General features: G+C 40.9%; 1 protein-coding gene across 1 annotated transcript in view; it reads left to right on the forward strand.

Annotated features, from left to right (window-relative positions):
* The window catches only part of MYOCD (myocardin), a 100,094-nt gene that overhangs the window by 22,891 nt on the left and 57,465 nt on the right, over positions 1-19,738 (forward strand). The window contains 1 exon segment of the mRNA XM_004760142.3: positions 17,745-17,810. Coding sequence (XP_004760199.2) covers positions 17,745-17,810 — 66 coding nt within the window.

Consider the following 19,738-nt stretch of genomic DNA (forward strand, 5'->3'; position numbering starts at 1 on the left):
GCAGCTGTTGCTAAGGGATCTGGGCTTAGTCCTCGGCTGGAATCGGGAACTTTCCTGTGCTCTCAAGCCTTCACCATCCTGCAGGGAAGGTTCCAAGGACCAAGGTGGTTTGGGGCATGGGGTCCTCTCAGTTCAATGAGGCACCGTAATCCACCCCTCACTCCTTTCCTCCTGAATAGAATCACTCCCATCTATTCCTAAGCAATATGTCTTAGGAGGTTGGAGACTTTTTTAGATGGAAATCATAAAAATAACATTTAATTTGGAAAGGATTTTAGGATGATCCAATCCAATGATTTTTCAAACTCTGCTTCACGGAGCTCTGACATTTCATGAGAGGTTCTGCTTTTATCGTTTGCCCCTGTGCTATATTCTTTTTCCCTCCATGTAAGATTTCAGCTTAGAAATGGTTTCTGGTGTTTTGTTGTTGTTTTGGGGTTTTTTTTTTTTTAAAGTTTTAGAGCACCTAATTCTCTTCCCTTCCTGGGTTAGGAGACTCGGACCCAAAGAGGTGGATTCCTTTGTGTTATTACTTTGAAGTGGTGTTGGAAGGAGTCTTTAAGTTCACTCAGCAAAATCGGGAGGCTTCTTTTCACCTTCCTGCATAGTCAAGACAGAGCCATTTCTAGAGGGACTAGAAATCGTGGCCCACTGAAAGAGAGGACAGTGATTCCGTGGGTGAGGAATCTAGGGTTGGTATAGTGAGTACACATGTTTTATTTATCATGCACTATTTGGGGGGTAATTTTAGAATTATTTTGCCCCTCCTTAAAGACAGTTGACTTACTAACTCTAGAATAAGGAAGTTATTTTATGACTTTAATAAAGTTTGAGTATAAATTAGTTTAGGCTTCAAAAAAAGAACCTTGTTAGACCATGCCTCCTGTGGTAGCTTTACAAAATACAACCGTGCTTAGAGACTCACAGAGAGGGTAGCAGGTGGGCTGCTGACCCAAGGCCAAGCGAGGCCAAGCAGAAACAGCATAAGAAAAAAATGGAGGATTCAGTAGGAACAAACAGTTGAGGGGAAGGCGTGTAGGACAGAAACTCCGTCAAGTATGAATAATTTGACAGTCTTAAGAAGGCAGCATATCCGTGGCAGGATGGGAGAAGTAAGAAGTTAGGGTGATGTTCTTAGCCATGATGATTTCTTGAGATGGACCAAATCCAAGGTTAACACAGAGGTCCCAGCTTTGGGTGATAATAATTTCTTGGACCCAGGAAGTGTTCTCGATGGAAGATAATACAAATAAGAAGTAACAGTTAAGAAACACTAAGATACCTAGTGTTATTTGGGGACCGTAACGTTGCTGGAAGCCCTGAAAAGTGTCCTCGACCCAATGGAGGAGAAAGCAGCTGTTTTCCACCTTGAGCGAAAGTAGGAGAGATTTCCGGGTTTCAGTGGGACTCCCCAGGTTTACCAACACAGCCCAAACTGAAGCCTGGGTGGGTAGTAACCCTGTTTATTAGAGGAGGAAATAGAGCTTCATCATTCTGGTCCCTAGTTTCCTGCTTCTAAATTAAACAGTTGAGCACAGATTCATTCTGAAATCCTTACAGCAAATCTTTCATATGAAAATTGGTTTCATTTCTTTGTTTTTTGTTTTTTTGTTTTTGCTTTCCTCTTTCTCCTGTCCTCTCCCCACCTTCCTTAGAATTATCTCAATATTGAGCCTAGGGAGACGCATAACCTGTGAAATGGCCAAAGGCATAGCTTTATAAAACCAGTGCTTCTGCCAAGACACTTGGCCTCTTATGTCCCTTGTGGGGTAGAAGCTGGTGTGGCATGATTTAACAGCACTCTCATTTTCTATCAAAAACACATGAATTAGTAGTCCTCATTGGAACTGATATTTATACACAAAAATACTCTCACAGTCAAAAAAAAAAAAAAAAAAGAACCTGTTTTCCTACTATCATTTATTTTTTACTTCCTCTTTCGACCGTTCTTCCATCCGTATTTCCTCTTCTTTTGCCTGTTTCTCTTTGTCCAGAAAACCCTCAGTGCATGGGATTAAACTTCCCTTACCTGTTGCATGTTAAACATTAACGTGACTTCCACTTTTTGGTCCCTTAAAACCTTGTATTCTGAAGGCTTGGTTTCAAGGATCTGAACTAGGCTTGTGTAACTGGGGGATTCAAAGTATCCCAAATTAGACTCCTACACCCTATAAAGTGGATATTTAATACGTCACATAAACCCCATCTGCCACCAAACAAAACAAAAATATTGAGGTCAGAATGCAAAGAATGCGTAAAAATGAGTAGATTCAAGGTTATGCAAGTCTGTATTATATGACAAGCATGACATTGCAAATCCATTTGATATAGAATTAGATCAATCATTTATATATCAATTATATATAGAATTATATACTTATTATATAGTTAACAATTTGAAAAAGTAATTAGAGCCTTTTCTAATCCTATATACTAAAATGTGATGCATTGCAAAGTTAGATGTGAAGTTAGATTCAAAACCGAAACCAGAAAAATTTAAAAACATATAAGTGAATATATAATCTGGATTGGAGAACTAAGTATATACCAAAGATAGAATTCATAAGTTTTTAAAAAGGATTGCTATAGAAATGTTAAATGCCAAAATCATCACAAACAAGATTGAATGGCAAACTAAAACCAGGGGAAATTTACAACATAGAGGACTAAATTTAATGTGCTCTCACAAATCTATAAGGAAGAAAAATGGAAACATTCGCAAAGAATGTTACCAGGCAATTCACATAGGAAAAGATAGGAATAGTGAACAAACCTATGAAAACACGTTTGACTAAGAAATGTAATGGGATACCATTATTACTTATCACATTAGCAAAGCTTTTTTTCTTCTTCAATAATGTCATCCATTGTTAATAAGGGTGTTGATCAAGAAGAGTCTATAAAAATGACCAAACGTGCTTATTTGGGGGTCTTAGGAATTGCAAGGAACCAAACTCAAAAGTGCTCCAAATCATGAGCAGGGAGTAGGCTTATAAAGGCAAAAACCCCAAGGTTACATAACTTGTTTTGAAGAAATTATGATTGGTGCTGACAGAGTTAAACTGTCTACTACATGACTGGCTGTCCAGCGACCAGATGCTACATTATCTCTGTTCCAGTCCAAAGTAGAAGGATGTGTTCTGGGAGGTGGCAGAGGTGCAACTGACAAGTTGCAACTGACAAAAGTCAAAAGTCCCCTGTGTTCCAAAAATTGAGAGAGGAGATGTGTACGGGCCTCCTTCCTGAGTGCCCTCCCTGCCCTGTTCTTAGCAAAGCTTACTACACTCTGGAGTTTTCTTTCACATGGGCGTAGTGAAATGGGGGCCCTCCAATAGTCCTCGTAGGAATCCAAAGTAATCTATCATTTCTGGAGAAAATGAACATGAAATGCACAATAAAATGGGATTAATTAGATATTGAAACATGGTGAAATACTATGTAGCCATTAAAATGATACATGCATAAATGATAAATATATATACACCCACACAAAAAGTAACCATATATTTCCCGTGAAAAAGCAAGGTACAAAGTGGTATAAAAACGTGGTCTCGTGTTTTCGCAGATTGTATTTGCTTGTTTCTATTTCTGAAACCTACTTTCTCCTCAGAACTACCTGGAAGGTTTGTTAAAATATATTTCCACTATATCCCAGACCTGCTGCACTATAATCTTCAGGAAAGGGACCAAAGAAGTGGATGGAGGGGTTTCTTTTAGTCTCCAGGTGACTCTTAATAGCAAGGAAATGGGGGACATTGTGATCAATTTAATTTCTTCTTTTATTTAAATTGACACTGAGATCCGGAGAGATTCTGGGACCTGTCTGAAGTAGTTACTGTGATGTAGCAGAATGGGGTCTAGAATTGTATGTGCTGGATTTCAGATGAATGATCCCTTTCTAGAACACCATAGCTAATTTAGACTCACGTTCTTAAATTCAACTCCCAGCAACCTATCACTTCAGTCAGGCAGGTAAAAAAAACTTTTCCTCCATTGTTTTTCATTCAGTAACGATCTTTCTTTGTTGATGGCAAATGGAAAGTTTTCTATTTCCACCGTTCCCTAGCAATATGACATTTTCAAACAGTAGCACAAAACTCTTTAAATAGAAAAGATCCATTTCCACTCTATCGTGACTCAGTAACAGCCACAGGATTCTTCTCAAACTTTCCTAAAAATGTCATCTTTGGGCTGGACTCAAGAGGAACATTTCAGCCAAGGAGACACTTTTTCCACTCTGTCAGGAATGAACGAGCATGGGGTTGGAACATGAAGTGTTTTGCAACCCTCAGAAAAGCAATACTTCTCACCAAAACCATGGCAACAACTCTGTGTGATGCCGTCAGAGCATGGGATCATTCAGGAGCCTCATGCTAATGAGGGACTCAGCAGGGCCCAACACCTGGGTCAGGTAGGATAGTCACGCAGCTGCCTGTTGGCTCCAGAGAGGCAATGGTGTCCTGTGTGGCTGTTGCTATGGAGACATTTCAGGCAATGCTGTTGAGCCAAGGGTCCCTTATGTTATGGGTACTTAGGTGGCAGGTAGCGTAAGGTGTATGCCTCACATTATAGTGGCTCCTCTTCTTCATCTGAAAGAAACCCCCCAAAATCGGGAAATACATTAAAATGTAACGTAGAATATGGGTGCATTTAGAAATTGTACCTGTGAGTCCAAAGTCACGTGTGTGAAATGTGCTTCCCTCCCGCCATAACTTTATGGCTTTGCAGGAGTTATCGGTGCCCTCTGGGCCTACGAGCTGCAACACAAGATAATAGTTTATAGTCCTATAGGATTAGCAGGAGGTTTCAGTGAGGTGATTTCTATAAAAGCTTCTGTTCCAGACCCTGGCCCTTTTCAGTTCCCTCAAGGCCAGAACTGCTCTGTGAGGAGTTCATAACTCCGTTTTTTCTCTTCACTCCCGCCATTCCCACCTCCCTCAATGAATGGCACCAACCCTGTATCTTTAAGGCACTCTGTGTAAGATTCCTCCAGATTCCTCTTCCCCAATTTCCACCACCTGGAGCCCTGGCCTGGCCAGCATTTAGGCAGCATGACAAAGGCATTTGACAACCTTGTGTAGTTTAGAAAGTAGCTAACTCGCTACCTTTAAACAGGACTGTTAAAGGTTACACGTTATTGTTCCTACTGACAATGGTTCCCCTTTCTCCTCCAGCTTCTGTAACCAGCACCAAACAGGTGGACTTTCTCCTGAAGTTATCATCATCAGTTTAACACAGAAAGGCACTTGACAGCCTTGTATATTTTAGGAAGTGGCTAACTCCTTACCTCCATCCCAACAACCATGAGATAGGTTCTTAGGATTTATTATTGACAGGATTGCTGTATACAGATGAGAAGGATAGGACTCTTAGTCCCAGTGGCTTGTCTAAGGTCACAGGGCATGGTGGAGTCAAAGTTAGGTCTCTGGGGGCACCTGGGTGGCTCAGTGGGTTAAAGCCTCTGCCTTCAGCTCAGGTCATGATCCCAGGGTCCTGAGATCAAGCCCCGCATCGGGCTCTCTGTTCAGCAGGGAGCCTGCTTCTCCTCTTTTCCCTCTCTCTGCCTGCCTCTCTGCCTACTCGTGATCTCTGTCTATCAAATAAATAAATAAAATCTTAAAAAAAAAAAAAAAAGATAGGTCTCTGTTTTCTGTTCCCAACTCCCTTGCTTCCTCTCCTGGGCACAGGGGAGTGATACGCTCTGGTTGCAACCCAATGGTGTGTAAAGATATTCCAGCTCCCATTCTGGAATCGGGTGCTTGGTCCCAGCTGCATATAGGCACCTATACCCCATCTTGTCCTATACTTGATCCAGAAGTTTCTGTGTATTCTTTAATCATCATCAGACCAGGGGGCTGTTGCTCTAACTGGATGGTGTTCACACTTTACAAAATAGTAAAGGAACCTATTTGCAGGAGGTGGGTGTTTGGGGTGGTGATGGAGCTTGCTACTCTGGTCCTAAAGTTTATTTGGGAGGAGCATGGAGGGAGACTGGTTAGGGTAGTCCCCAAATATTTATTTTAAAAGGATAATAGGAGATTCTTTGTATCAGACCTGAAAGCCTATCGTAAGTCTACAGTAACTTAAATAGCATAGTCCTGGAGATAAGAATAGCCAGACAGATGAGGAAATGAGAATCGAGAGTCCAGGGTTTCTCAGGAAAGGAGCAACTAGAGTGCAAACATGACTCCCAACTCTGACAAAGGCCAAAAGAAGGCCAAAAAAAAAAAAAAAAAAAAAATGCTTTAGTTGTGAAAGCTATGAAAGACTGCCGCCCCAAAGCCAGAACCGTTAGAGAACATACTGTGGCGACAAAGACTCCAAGAACGTCCTTCCCCTCACCCATCAAAGATGATCGTATGGCCTCCAAGGAAGTGAAGAGAGGACTTGATGAATGCCTGTCACTTGTAGGTGGTTAGAAGTGGGAGTGGGGGTGGGGGAGGCTTGGGCCAAAAAGCAACCCTCTGCTAAGAGTATTTTTAGTTACAGTGGATCAGTGGACATTTGCCAAGAGTTTTGGGGACATGAAAGGCTCCAGCCAGCTTGAAAGCCGGGAGGGAGGGACTGCCCAGGGAAGCACACAGAGGCAGTTCAGGAAGGAGGGCCAGTGCTGGCCGGGGGCAGCAGTGCCCACAGGGAAAGCCTGCTTCACCAAGTGCAAGGTTTCTGCCCAAAGGGTCAGGACTCCCTGACATGCAGCAGGGAGCAGCCACCAAAATGGAGGTGGTCCTTCAGCTCCCACCTCCAGCATCAGAGCTCAGCCAGCCCTGGAGAAGAAGCCAGCCAGGGGCGAGTTAGGTCTGCTGCCAGGATCCTCCTGGCCTTGGCCGTCTGGCCATTCCCGTAGGCTTGGAGCACTCACTGGCAGCCAGGCCTCCAGCTTCGGTGGAGAGCAGGAATACAGCATGGTAAGACTGGCCAGGCAGTGGGCGGTGGGCAATCTGCCACCCGTCACTCGGGAGAAGAAAATCAGAACCACCTTGCAGGGGAGCTGTTTATCTCACGGACCACAGGCTTTCAAATTTGACACGTCCAGAGCCCAAACAGTTCCGCTTCTAAGAGTGTATCCTAAAGTCATATTGACGATGTTACCCTAAATTGACTACAGAGTGTCCACTGTTACAGAAAACTGGAAAAGGAATTAAATATTTAATAGTAGACATTTAGTTCAACAACATACAGAATAACCAAAAAAATGGAAGATGCTGATACCAAAATAGTGTCTTTTGAAGGGTATTAAGTGATACGGAAACATATCTGTGATGTGTTACTAAGTAAATAAATAAATAAAATAAAATAAAAAGTCCTTTCAGTTAGGAAAAGAAGGATTTATAATGGGATCCCACAAAAACATCTAGGGAAAAGGACCTCAAGTACATGAATCAAACATGAATAATAGTTAGCTCTAGTGTAGGAATCAGTTTGTTGTTTTTTGTTTTCCTGGAAGCTTTTCTCTAGTTTGCAATGTGTGCAAATTAAGTACATACTGATTTTGCTTTCCAGTCTTTATTTTCTTCAATTATGTATATCCGAGAGAGCTCAAGTGGGCAAAGTGGCAGACAGAGAGAGAGGGGGAGAAGCAGGCTCCCCACTGAGCAGGGAGCCTGATGCAGAATTCGATCCCAGGACCCTGGGAACATGACCTGAGCTAAAGGCAGCCGGTTAACTGACTGAGCCACCCGGGCGTTCCAGCTTTCCAGTCTTTTATCCCTTTGTATTACGTTCTAAGAGAACCGTTCAGCTCATCTCCTTGCTTAGTAATTAATGTTTAACTGTATTTTTCTAATATTCAGCAACCCACTGGCGTTTATCTTAATGGACTATAACCTTATTCAACATTTGCTTTATTTTTGTAATTTAATTTTGTGCTTATAAAACACCCCTAATATAAAATGTACCATCTTGAGCGTTTTTTAAGTGTGTAGTCCAGTGAGATTAGGTACATTCACATTGTCATGCAACCACACCACCATCTGTCTCCAGAGCTCTCTCTGTCTTGCAAAACTGAAACTCCATCCTTGTAACACAGTAACTTCTGAAGGCTTCCCCCACCCTGGCCCCATCCCCTGGAAATCACCGTTCTATTTTCTGCCTTTGTGGGTTTGACAACTTGAAGTACTTCACACAGCATTTGTCCTGGGGTGGCCGGCTCGTTTCACTCAGTGTAATGTCGTCAAGTCTCATGCGTGCTCTAGCAGGTATCACAACGTTTCCCTTTTGAAGGTGGACCAATGCTCTAGCATATGTGTATACAGCATGTCGTCTGTCCATTGATCTGTTGATGGACGCTTGGGTCACTTCCATCCCTTGGTTATTGTGAATAATTCTGCCGTGAACATGAGAGTACAAGCATCTCTCCAGGTTTCTGCTTTTACTCCTTTGGGCTAGGTACTCAGAAGCAGGATGGCTGGATCTTAGGGTAATTCTATTTGAATTTTTTGAGGAGCCATCATATTGTTTTCTATAGGGGTTGCACCATTTTGTATTCCCACCAGCAGTGCCCAAGGGTTCCAGTTTCTCCACAGCCTTGCCAATTCTTGTAACTTTCTTTTTTTTTTTTTTATTAATTATAGCCATTTTAATGGGTGTGAGGTGATAATTATTTTTTTCCACCCTCCCCCCAGTTTGTTTTATTTTATTTTAAAGATTTTATATGTTTATTTGAGAGAGAAGGAGACAGAGAAAGCACAAGCAGGGGTAGAGGCAGAGGGAGACAGAGAAGCAGGCTCCCCACTGAGCTGGAAGTCCAACATGGGGCTCGACCCCAGGATCTGGAGATCATGACCTGAGCCAAAGGCAGATGCTTAGCCACCCAGGCACCCCTTTTATGTTTAATTAATGAAAATCTCTTGTCTATCTCTGAGAAAAGTCCCTTTTCATTTGCTCACACTGTCACCTTAAGTATGATCTTCTGTTGTACATTTAGAACCCTACATTTGTGGTGCTGACATTCTTCCCAGGTTAGGTGATTCTCAGTCAAACCCTCACCTTGTACCCTTATTTGGAAAGTTGTCAGACTGTCTGATGCACAGGTGAGCACAGCCTCGCGGGGAAAGATACGTTGCTGATGTGTGTGCATTGATCTGATTCGAGGGACTAGGGGAGAGGCACAGGATGACTAGTAGCTGGTTTCAGGCAACAAAGGGTTATTGACCCTCTTGGGTATTGCCAACAATCCGGAGTCCACTCCTGTGTCTCCCCAGATGCCATATTGGCCGTTCCTGCCTGGAGACTGACCAGTGTGGGGAAGGGTGCAGGACATGGTAGAGACTGACCTTTGGGTACCCGATCTAACAACCCTGTGAGAGGGAGCTTAATACCCCCTTCTGCTCCTGGGCAAGGAGGCTGGCTGGGCAAGGTCTTCTACCACTCACTTGCAGGTGTCTTATGATGTACTTTTCAAATCCAATCCCATATTCTGTTTACCTCCCAAAGTTTACTTAACAGTTTCAATCCACTGAGGAATGCCCTTCGTCTTTTCCAGGGCAGGTATAGATTTTTAAAGCTATTATATCTGTTATTTCTAGGAATCAGGAACCATGTACTACTTTTGCTTTTTTAAAAAAAGAAGAGGATAGAAAGTATAAGTTAGTATACCTTAGAACTTAGCACCTAGAAACAGATCATAGCTAATATCAGCATTTTAGTAAAAGACAAAGTGACATTACAAAGCAGTGGACAAAGGGAAATTCTGTAATAAATTTCAGATATATAGCTTGTCAACTCTTTGGAATAAATTAAAATTATAGCCTAGCCTCAAACCATAGACAAGATCCCACCCTGCGAGGCAAGGTGTGTAAATACAGTTGGTAGGTGTTGGGCTCCGGTAGAAACAGACCAAACAGGAGGAGAGAGTTTGTGTGGGAATAGTGCTTATGGAGAAGATCTCGGATGCTAGAATCAGGAGCCACTGAAGGATACTACACAAAGCAACAGAAATAATTTCTATACAGAAATAGTGTTTCAGGGAAATTAATCTGATACTATGTGTAAAGTGCACTGTAAGGAGAGAGTCTGCTAGAAAAGATGTGAGATGATCTAGTCTAGATCGCAATCGATGGTGCTTAACTTCTGGATGGCCCAGAGACTTCCTAAAATCGGAAAGAAGGCACAACCCAATCCACACACGCACATTGAGTGCAATTTCAGGGAATTAACAAATTAACAAATTAACAAAGCTCCGAAGAACCAGCTTCTTCTCTGGGGAGACAAATTTGTTCCAAAAGAAGGATGGTACCTAGAGAAGGGAAAATAAAGTAGGGAAAAACCAAAAAGGAGTAAAAAGATTATGTACCCAGGAAAAGTATTTATCTCACCAACTAGGAAGTTATGGCTTGGAGAGTGGTAAACACCTGTCCTATTCAGCAGTTATGCTGATAATGAGCCAGTCTCTCGCACAGCGGGCCATCAGATACTTATTGAAAGGTTGACGGGATGTGATGAATAATGCCTTTGATCTTTTCAACAGGAAGATCTGCCAATGATGAAGGATCTTTTTAACAGGAAGATCTGCCAGGGATGAGTAGGGAAATGATCGATGTCAGGTAGCACAATGATTTCTCCACATTCCATACTCAAAACTAATCATACCCCAAATTAATCATGCCCTTTACCAGCTCCTTTGAATGTTATTCTTTCTTGACTGGTAATGTCAATTTTATTCCTATCTTCATTTTATCTTTCCTTTCCTCGGATAACTTGCCCCTCTTTTTTTAGGAATTCTGATACAAGTTTTCACGGCCCCTTCTTTGGAGACAGTATCCCACATCATGCCTGACCCCTGAGCTTTTCTTCAGCCCAGTTTTCAAGTTACATATCAGAAACATTGTTGATAATATACTGGGACTTTTAAGATTCAGACTTTAAAATTAAACTAATCATTTTTCCCCAGACTTCTTTGTCAACATCGTTATAACTTAACTCTAATGCATGCTCTCAAAACCCTGGATCTTCATGTTTCTGGATTATTAGGACTTAAATTTTGGAGGCCTTGGCCCCCTTTGGGAATCTAGCACGGGCTATGGACCCACTCCCAAGAAAAATTACGTAAGTACATAGTCCAAGTGCATAGTTACAGATAACATCAGGGAGTTCTTAAATTTCCTACAGCATAACTGAAGATCCCAGCAAGACCCTTTGATAGCTGTCCATATTTCTCTCCTCCCTTTTATCACTAGATTCTTTCAGTTCTTTTTGTTCAAAATGTTTTTCATTTTTTCTCATTTCCATTTCTACTGCCTTTATCTAACTCAATCGAAGTCAGAATAACTTCAGGTTTAGAGCACTTGAGACATGCTTCAGAATGGCTGATTTTAATGACAGGATATCTCTATAAACTCTTTCCATCTGTTGCACTAAGATCTACAGTATTGAAATACAAAATCCGTGAGGATTCTTATTTACTATTGATGTGACATGTAGAAGATGGAAGTTATTTGATGGACAACTTGGAAAACAACTAAGTGTAATCACAACATTTTGACTGAATTTACCAGTAAAGCCATCTGGGTCTGGAGGGTTTTTCTTAAGGGGGCAAGTTCGTAATGCAACTTACTCAGTCATATAATGCTATTCAGGTTTATAGTTCTTGTATTGATTTTGAGAAGTTGTAGCTTTTAAGAAGTTTTCTATTTTATCCAGAAGTTGTCAAAAATATTGGCACAAAATTGTTAATGATAGTCTCCTAAAGTCCTTCTTAATCCTTTAATATCCTGTTAGGTCTGTAGTTATAATCCATCTTTTTGTTCTTGACATTGGTAAAATTTATTCTTTCTTATTTTTGGTAAGTCTAGGTAGGGGGTTGTCAATTGTGTTGGTCTTTGCAACGAACTACATTTTGGCTCTGAATTTTCTGCTACTTGTCTACTTTCTATTTTGAAGACTTCTGCTCTAATACTTACTATCTCTTCCTTCTCCTTGCTGTGGGCATACATCTTTTTTAGCTTTTTAGGTAGAATCTTAGGTCACTGATTTTAAATTTTTCTTCCCGTCTTGGGACACCTGGGTGGCTCAATCAGTTAAACATCTTCCTTTGACTCAGGTCACGATCCCAGGGTCCTGGGGTGGAGCCCTACATCGGGCTCTCTGCATCTCCCTCCCCCCTCACCCTGCTTTTATTCCCTCTCTCACCATCTCTTTCTCTCTGTCAAATAAATAAAATCTTTAAAAAAAAAAAAGAAGTGTATTGCCATATATTTTCCTTAAATATCATGTTGCTTTTGATTTCTAATTCCAGTGTGATCAGAGAACATACTATTTTTGAGTATAATCTTTTCAAAAAAATGTATTGAAACTTGTTTTATGGCCTAGTACATCTTGGTGAATACTAAGTGAACCTTAAAAGAATGGCAAATTTAAAATTATTGAACACAGTGCTCTATAAATATCAGTTAACTCAAGATGACTGGTAATTGTTCCAATCCCAATGTCATCAGTAATTTTTCTTAAATCTAGTTCTACCAAATGTTGAGAGAGGAATCATAAAATCTGCTACTATGATTTTGAAATTGTCTATTTATCTGTTTCATTCTGCCTGGTTTTGCTTCATTTGTTTAAGGATTTTATAAGATGGCTGTCCATTTATGATGGCCAGGTCCTCTAATGATTTGTCCCTTGTATGATTATGAAATATCCCTTCTTTATCTTGAATAATACTCTTTGATTTGAAGTTTCTTCTATCTGGTACTGTATAGTCAATCTAGCTTTCTCATGCTTATTGTTTGTATGCTCTATTTTTCCCCCATCTATTTACTTCCAACCAATCTGAGTCTTTGTATATAAAGTGTGTCTCTAGGAGACACTGTATGACTATAATTTCTATTGCCATTGATAATCTTTGCCTTTTAGTTTGAAGGTTTATTAATGTTTTTATACTTCTGCCATTTTAACGTTTGTTTTCTGTTTTTCCCTCTACTTTTTGCTTCTATAGTCCCTACTTTTTACATTCTTTCATATTGTTTGAATATTTTTTAGTATTCCATTTTAATTTACTGGGTTTTTTTTTTTTTAAGTATGCTCCACACCCAATACAGGGCTTGAACTCATGACCCTGAGATCAAGAATCAGATGCTTAACTGACTGAGCCATTGAGGCATTCCTTCTCTCTGTCTTTATATTAGTTGTTCTTCATTAATCTTTTGCAGTCTACCTATAGCGAGTATTATACCATTATATGTAAAGTGTAGATATCTTTTTGTTATGGTTTTAACCTGTATTATATCTACATCTGTTAGGAACATCACAAGACAATATTATAATTTTTCTCTAAACAGTTACATACATTCTTTTAAAACTTAAGAAAAAGGAGTATCTTTAGTATTTATCGAAGTTACATATTTAGTTGTAAGTGTAGTATTTATTACCGACTTTAGTTATAAGTAAGTTTAATATTTATCATAGTTATGATTCCTGAGCACCTGGGTGGCTCAGTTCATTAAGTGTCTGCCTTTGGCTCAAGTCATGATCCCAGGGTCCTGGGATCGAGTCCCACATCAGGCTCCTTGCTCAGTGGGGAGCCTGTTTCTCCCTCTCTCTCTGCCTGCTGCCCCCCCCCCCAATTTGTGTGCTCTCTTTCTCTGATAAATAAATAAATAAAATATTTTTTAAAATAATTATGATTTCTGATACTCTTTATTCATTCCTGAATATCCAGGATTCTTTCTGCTCTCATTTCCATTCAACCTGAAGATTTCCTGAAGCATTTCTTTTTTTTTTTTTTTTAAAGATTTTATTATTTATTTGACAGACAGAGATCACAAATAGGCAGAGAGGCAGGCAGCGAGAGGAGGAAGCAGGATCCCCACTGAGCATGGAGCCCGATGCAGGGCTTGATCCCAGGACCCTGAGATCATGACCTGAGCCAAAGGCAGAGGCTTTAACCCACTGAGCCACCCAGGTGCCCCTCCTGAAGCATTTCTTACAGTAAAATCTGCTAGCAACAAATGATCTCACTTTCTCTTTCCCCGAACGCATCTTAACTTTATCTTTGTTTTTAAAGGACATTTCCTATGAAGTGTTGACTTTTATTTTCTGTCTTGCATTTTGTTTTTGTTTTATCTTCTGGCTTCCATGCTTTCTGACTGAGAATCAGTATTTCCCTTTATATAATGTGTTGTTTTACTTTCAGAATTTACTCTTTATCTTGGGTTAGTCATTAGTTTACAGTGTATCTAAGTGTGGCTTTCTGTGAATATGTCTGTTGGGTTTGTTGACATTTTGGAATCTGTAAATTTATGTCTTTCACAAAATTTGGAAAGTTTGGGGCCATTATTTATTTCTCTGCTCTCTTTCTGGGACTATAATTAGCCAATGTTAGACTTTGTGATATTGTGGCACAGGTCCGTGAGGCTCTCTGTGTCCATTTTTTCCATCATTTTCCTCTATCTTCTTAATTTTGATCTATCTTCAAGTTTATTGATTCATTCCCTCTAATATTTATTCTTTTGGAGGCTTAAACTCACAACGGTGTGGCCGGACCCAAGATCAAGAGTCAGACCCTCAACTAACTGAGGCACCAAGGTGCCCATGATATTTTTTCTTTTATTAATATTTTTTTCTTTTATTTATTTATTTATTTACTATCCTTTTCTTTTTTATTAATTTTTTTTTCTTTTATTAAGTTCATTCATGGATATTTTTTTTTATTTCAGATACTCTACCATTTTGTCTTCTTTTTATGTGTCTGTTTTGCTGCTGAGATTTTGTATCATTCCATTTATTTCAAGCATGTTTTCTTTTACTTCATCGAACATAGTTGAAAATAACCACTTTAGGGGTGATTGGGTAGCTCAGTCAGTTAAGCATCTAACTCTTGATTTCAGGTCAAGTCATGATCTCAGGGCTGTGAAATGAGGCCCTGAGCTGGGCTCCATGCTGGATGTGGAGCCTGCATAAGATTCTCTTTCCCTCTCCCTTGCCCCTCCATGCACCACCCCCCCAAAAAAAGTAAAAATAAGGAGAAGGGTTGGGAGAGGAGAAGGAAAGAAGAAATAAAATAACTACTTTAAAGTACTAGTATGATAATTCCAACATCTGGGTCATCTCAAGGCTAGCATTAGTTAATTGTCTTTTCTGTTTCAAATGGGTCACATTTTCCTGATTCTTCCTTGTTCTTTGTGTGTAAAGTAATTTTGGATTGTATCCTAGACATTCTGTCTTGTGTTACATAAACTCTGAGTTCTTTTACAATCCTCTGGAGAATGCTGGTTTTGTTTTGTTTTGTTTTGTTTTAGTATACAGTCCAGGTAGATCCAAACATTAAGTCCTTTTTTGTCTATGTGTGCAGAGGTTCAAATTTCAGTTTAATTTTAAACCTTTGCTGTGCTGCTTTGAATCTGCCCCATGGAAACATCATGAAGGGATCAACCTGAAACTTGGGTGAGTTCATACCCATAGCTAGGGGATCCCTTCCTTCTCCAGCTCTTTCCCCTACATGACATCCCTTTCAATCCATGATGGTCAGCCGTGGTTGTCCAGGTACCTTTCTCTGCTTTCTCTGGCCAGAAAGATGAGCATGTTTTCTATTAGAGTTTTATTTGCTGGGGACCTGCCACTTTATGACTCCAGGTCACCCTCAGTTTTCCCCCAAACAGGAAACTCACCCCATGCAAATCACTTCTCCAAGTTTCAACTCCAAGTTTCAACAAGGTGCCTGATTCTGTTTCCAGTTCAGAATCCTCAGGTAGTTATATCTCATATTTTGTTCAGAGGTTACAGGTTTTATTAGTGGGAGGGCTCTTCTGAAGGAGGGCTTACATAACAAACTCTCATACCATTTTCATTTATTTTGTCTTCTTTATTGTCCAGTCCTAACTTGGAGTAAAACGAGGGTATGGTGAAGCACAGTCTAGCAACCAAACATAGTTAAAAACAATTCAACAACACTGATGTCTCTCGAAGAAGATTGATGAGCGTCCAATTCAAAACCATGGCACCACTTTAAAAGATTATCTTTCCCCATTGCTCTTTCAGTATTGTGACTTTATTTGCTCTGAGGCCTTGCTCTGAGATACTAAATCAACTTGAAAGTCAGCCCACATAGCCTTCCTATTTTTCTCTAATTCTCTCCATTCTAATTTTCTCTCTCTATTTTTTTTTTAAGATTTTATTTATTTATTTGACAGAGATCACAAGTAGGCAGAGAGGCAGGCAGAGAGAGGAGGAATCAGGCTCCCCACTGAGCAGAGAGCCCAATGCGGGGCTTGATTCCAGGACCCTGGGATCATGACCTGAGCTGAAGGCAGCGGCTTAACCCACTGAGCCACCCAGCTGCCTTAATTTTCTCTTTTTAAAGGCAGTTCCTTGTTTTCTCTTTTCATTACAAATTGATTAGACCAATGCCCCTTTTTGTAAACGTTCTATCCTTATTCTGAGCAATTTAAATGCTGGGGCCAAGATGGTAAACTTAGAATCTCCCTGAGAAGGGTGCCTGGGTGGCTCAGTCAGTTGAGCATCCAATCCTTGATTAGGTTATGGTCTCGGGGTTGTGAGATCGAGCCCCGCATCAGGCTCTGCATTCTGCAAGGAGTCTGCTTGAGATTCTTTCCCTCTCCTTCTGTCCCTCCCCCAGCTCACATGTGAGCTCTCTCTCTCACTCTGTCTCTCAAGTAAATTAATTAATTAAAAAAGAAGAGGAAGAAGAATCTCCCCGAGGAAATGGAACACCCATGAGGGAGAGGCTAAGTGTCCAAAGATAGAATTTTTAGGGGGAAAATAGGGAGGGAATTGGAGAAAATCACAAATGCTACACTCCTAATTTTAAGTATAGTTTTTTTTTAACTATTTGTATGTATATGATATATATAATCTATTTGTGCTATGGATAGCAACAAAGTTTTAAAATATAAAGTTCAAAGAATTTACAGTATTTTAACTTTTCTAAGCAAACCTGATTCCAGTAGTATGTCTTTGAAATTCCAAATGGGTCCCGGAGGCTCATAATACCCCTGCTTATCGATGCATTATTTTGTGCCAGGCCCTGCGCTAAGTGACTTGCGCACATTGTTTATCAAACCTCAAAGCAGGCATTGTTCTCATTTCCATTTACAGATGAGGGAACCAGGGGTCAGAGAGGTTCAGCAGCTTGCTCAGGGTTGTCCACCTTTTGAAGGGGCTAGAAATGAGATTTGAACCTGCATGAGACTCCAAAGCCTATTGCTTTCTTCCTTCTCTCTCCCTTTTGAAAGTGCAGGTGAATTCCCAGCAGAATCAGCTGCTGTGTATCTGCGAGGTGGTGAATAGGGAGGCAGGGAGCATAGTCCCCTGGGAACAACATTCACTTCAGAAGAGGAGAGGAGTGTTCCCAGTTCCGGTTTGTTACAGTCTTCCTGCAAATCCCTGCAACACCCTCGGGGTCTCTCCTCTTTCCTTTCTCCATGTCCGTAACAGAAATACAAACGTAGCTCCTGCAGAAGTTCAGGACTGTTCTAAAAATAAAACAAGGGGCGCCTGGACCAGCTCATTGAAGCATCCAGCTCTTGATTTTGGCTCTGATCATGATCTCATGGGTCTTGAGAACGATCCCCAAGTCAGGGTCCTCATTGAGTGTGAGGCCTGCTTGAGATTCTTTTTCCTCCTCCCCTGCCCCTGCCCCCCTTGCACGAGCACTCTCGCTCTCTAAATGAACAAATAAATAATCTTTAAAAAGATAAGAACAAATGAGAAGAGCTGGCAAAAATTCTGATGTAAATATAAACAACTACAGTCATACATAGCCCAACTTACAAACTAACATTTTCTTTTCTAAGTTTTGCAGTTACGACTTCAGCAGAGGAGGACCCAGGAACAGCTGGCCGGACAAGGCATAACACCACGTGAGTAGCTGTGTCTCTCGTTCACCGATCTGTTACAGGGGACCATGCAATTTGGGAGCTGGAAAACACCTCTGTGGAGTCACTGAGCCTAAGTGTATAGATGGGTCTCTCCCAAGATCCTCATAGACTCAGTGTCAGCAGAAACCCCAAACCTTGGATGCTTTGCCCCGGACTCTATTCACTTGCAGGGGCTTCTCTTTCATGACATAGGTTGTAGCTGAAATGCCCACTGGTGGGTTTGTTTTTGGGGTAAACATAGTCCACTGTGGGCACCCTTCACCCCTCTCTTCCTTTTAGAATGTCATCCCTGTTCTTCCAGAAGCATCAGTCACACGTCCACCCTCTAACCTCCTTGGTTCTCATTCCGTTTGGGGCACTTGAGTCCACAATTAATTGAATGTTATCGAGTGCTTCCTTTCTGGGACACTGAGAACCAATGGCTTTCTAGCATTAATGGTATAATAGTGAATCACTGGCCATAACTGGGGTCAAAGAAGAAGAATTATCATATCTTTTAGTAGATAAATTTAAAATTTCCTACCAAATTAGTGATTAAATCTAACTCTTGATTATCCATAGGGCCAGAAGGAAGGGGGCCCCAAATGAATGAAGTCACAGTTCAAGCTCCTGTAGGTCATACCTTTTAACTTCCTTCCCCAACAAAATTTAGAAATCAAAACCCATAGTGACACTTGCAGTAATCTAGATGCAGCATGACTATTACTGCAGAGTCCGGCAGGCAACAGGCAGAAAGTTTGGCCCAGTCAAATGTCCTGCGGTTAGTAATAAATATTGGAGCCCCATGACCCAAGGTCTACAATTTTAGGCGTAGTCCGTGCCCCAGAGCCAGAACAGAACTGAGAATGTTTCAAGCCTTTTCCTTTATAATTCAAAAATAGCTCTTTGTTCATGGCTAAGCCCTCCAAACAGTAAACAGCAGGTGACTTTAATAGTAGAACCACTCAGCCTGCGCTTTAAAGGCTGCATGCGCAGTGTGTACAATGGTGGTGAGAACCCATACAGTCCTGCCTGGGTGGTCTGTTTCATCTCAGCCCACTAGCGGAGGTGCTAAAAACAGGAGAGAACAAAGGTCTGCTGACTTCCGGTCACATAAGTACATTGTCACTCAAAGCTGAGCAGGCCGGTCTTTTTCGGAATCCCTACATGCATCTAAAATCTGACCTGATTAAGCATCACCGAGAATTGTTCACTAAGTAGAAGACTGTAGCTCCAGCAAGATCCTCTCAGAGGGCCATAGTCTGTGCCCACATCCTCAAGTCTGTGAGGAGCACCTGTAATTGGGCACTATTAGAATCATCTGTTCCCCCACTGGGGTTTCTTTCCTTTGATTCTGGAAAGGCACGTGAGGTAGAGAGAACCAGTCCCTCTCAGTCAGCCCAGGCTGCTCACAAGTGACATAGCTTGACTTGTCACAGAAGTACTCTGAACCTGCGTCTTGTAGCTAGCATTTGGATGAGATTAAACCCCTTTATTCCCCTTTTATTTTTTAAGGTTTATGGGGTTAAATCTCTGAGAATCCGTAAAAACACCTAAGAAAATTAGGAACGATCCCTAGGGTATATTTTAAAATAACACCTCTATGTGCATTTTGTAAATTCAATGTCTGTTTGTGGAGGAGGGTCCAGTGGGGGTTGGGGGAATATGGTATTTTGTCCTCCGGGATTTCCAGAATCAAATAGTGTACCTATTAACAAAACCCTGCTCGACAGAAATTTTGCTTCCTTAGTCCATTGAACCATTAAGATAATTACTGGAGAAAAAAGTCCTATGAGAACGAAATGATTTTTTTTCTTTTTTAATGCGGCAAAATGATAAAGGTTAATTGTCATCCGTTTTCCCAAGTCTTCAGCTAGTTCCTCTCAACTAGCCTTTCTGAAGGTGTAGATTCTGCTGTGGAAAAATACTGA

The sequence above is a fragment of the Mustela putorius genome, unplaced genomic scaffold (genome assembly GCF_011764305.1).
Source record: "Mustela putorius furo isolate JIRA1106 unplaced genomic scaffold, ASM1176430v1.1 tig00000695_pilon_pilon_pilon, whole genome shotgun sequence".
In the NCBI taxonomy this organism is placed as follows: domain Eukaryota; kingdom Metazoa; phylum Chordata; class Mammalia; order Carnivora; family Mustelidae; genus Mustela; species Mustela putorius.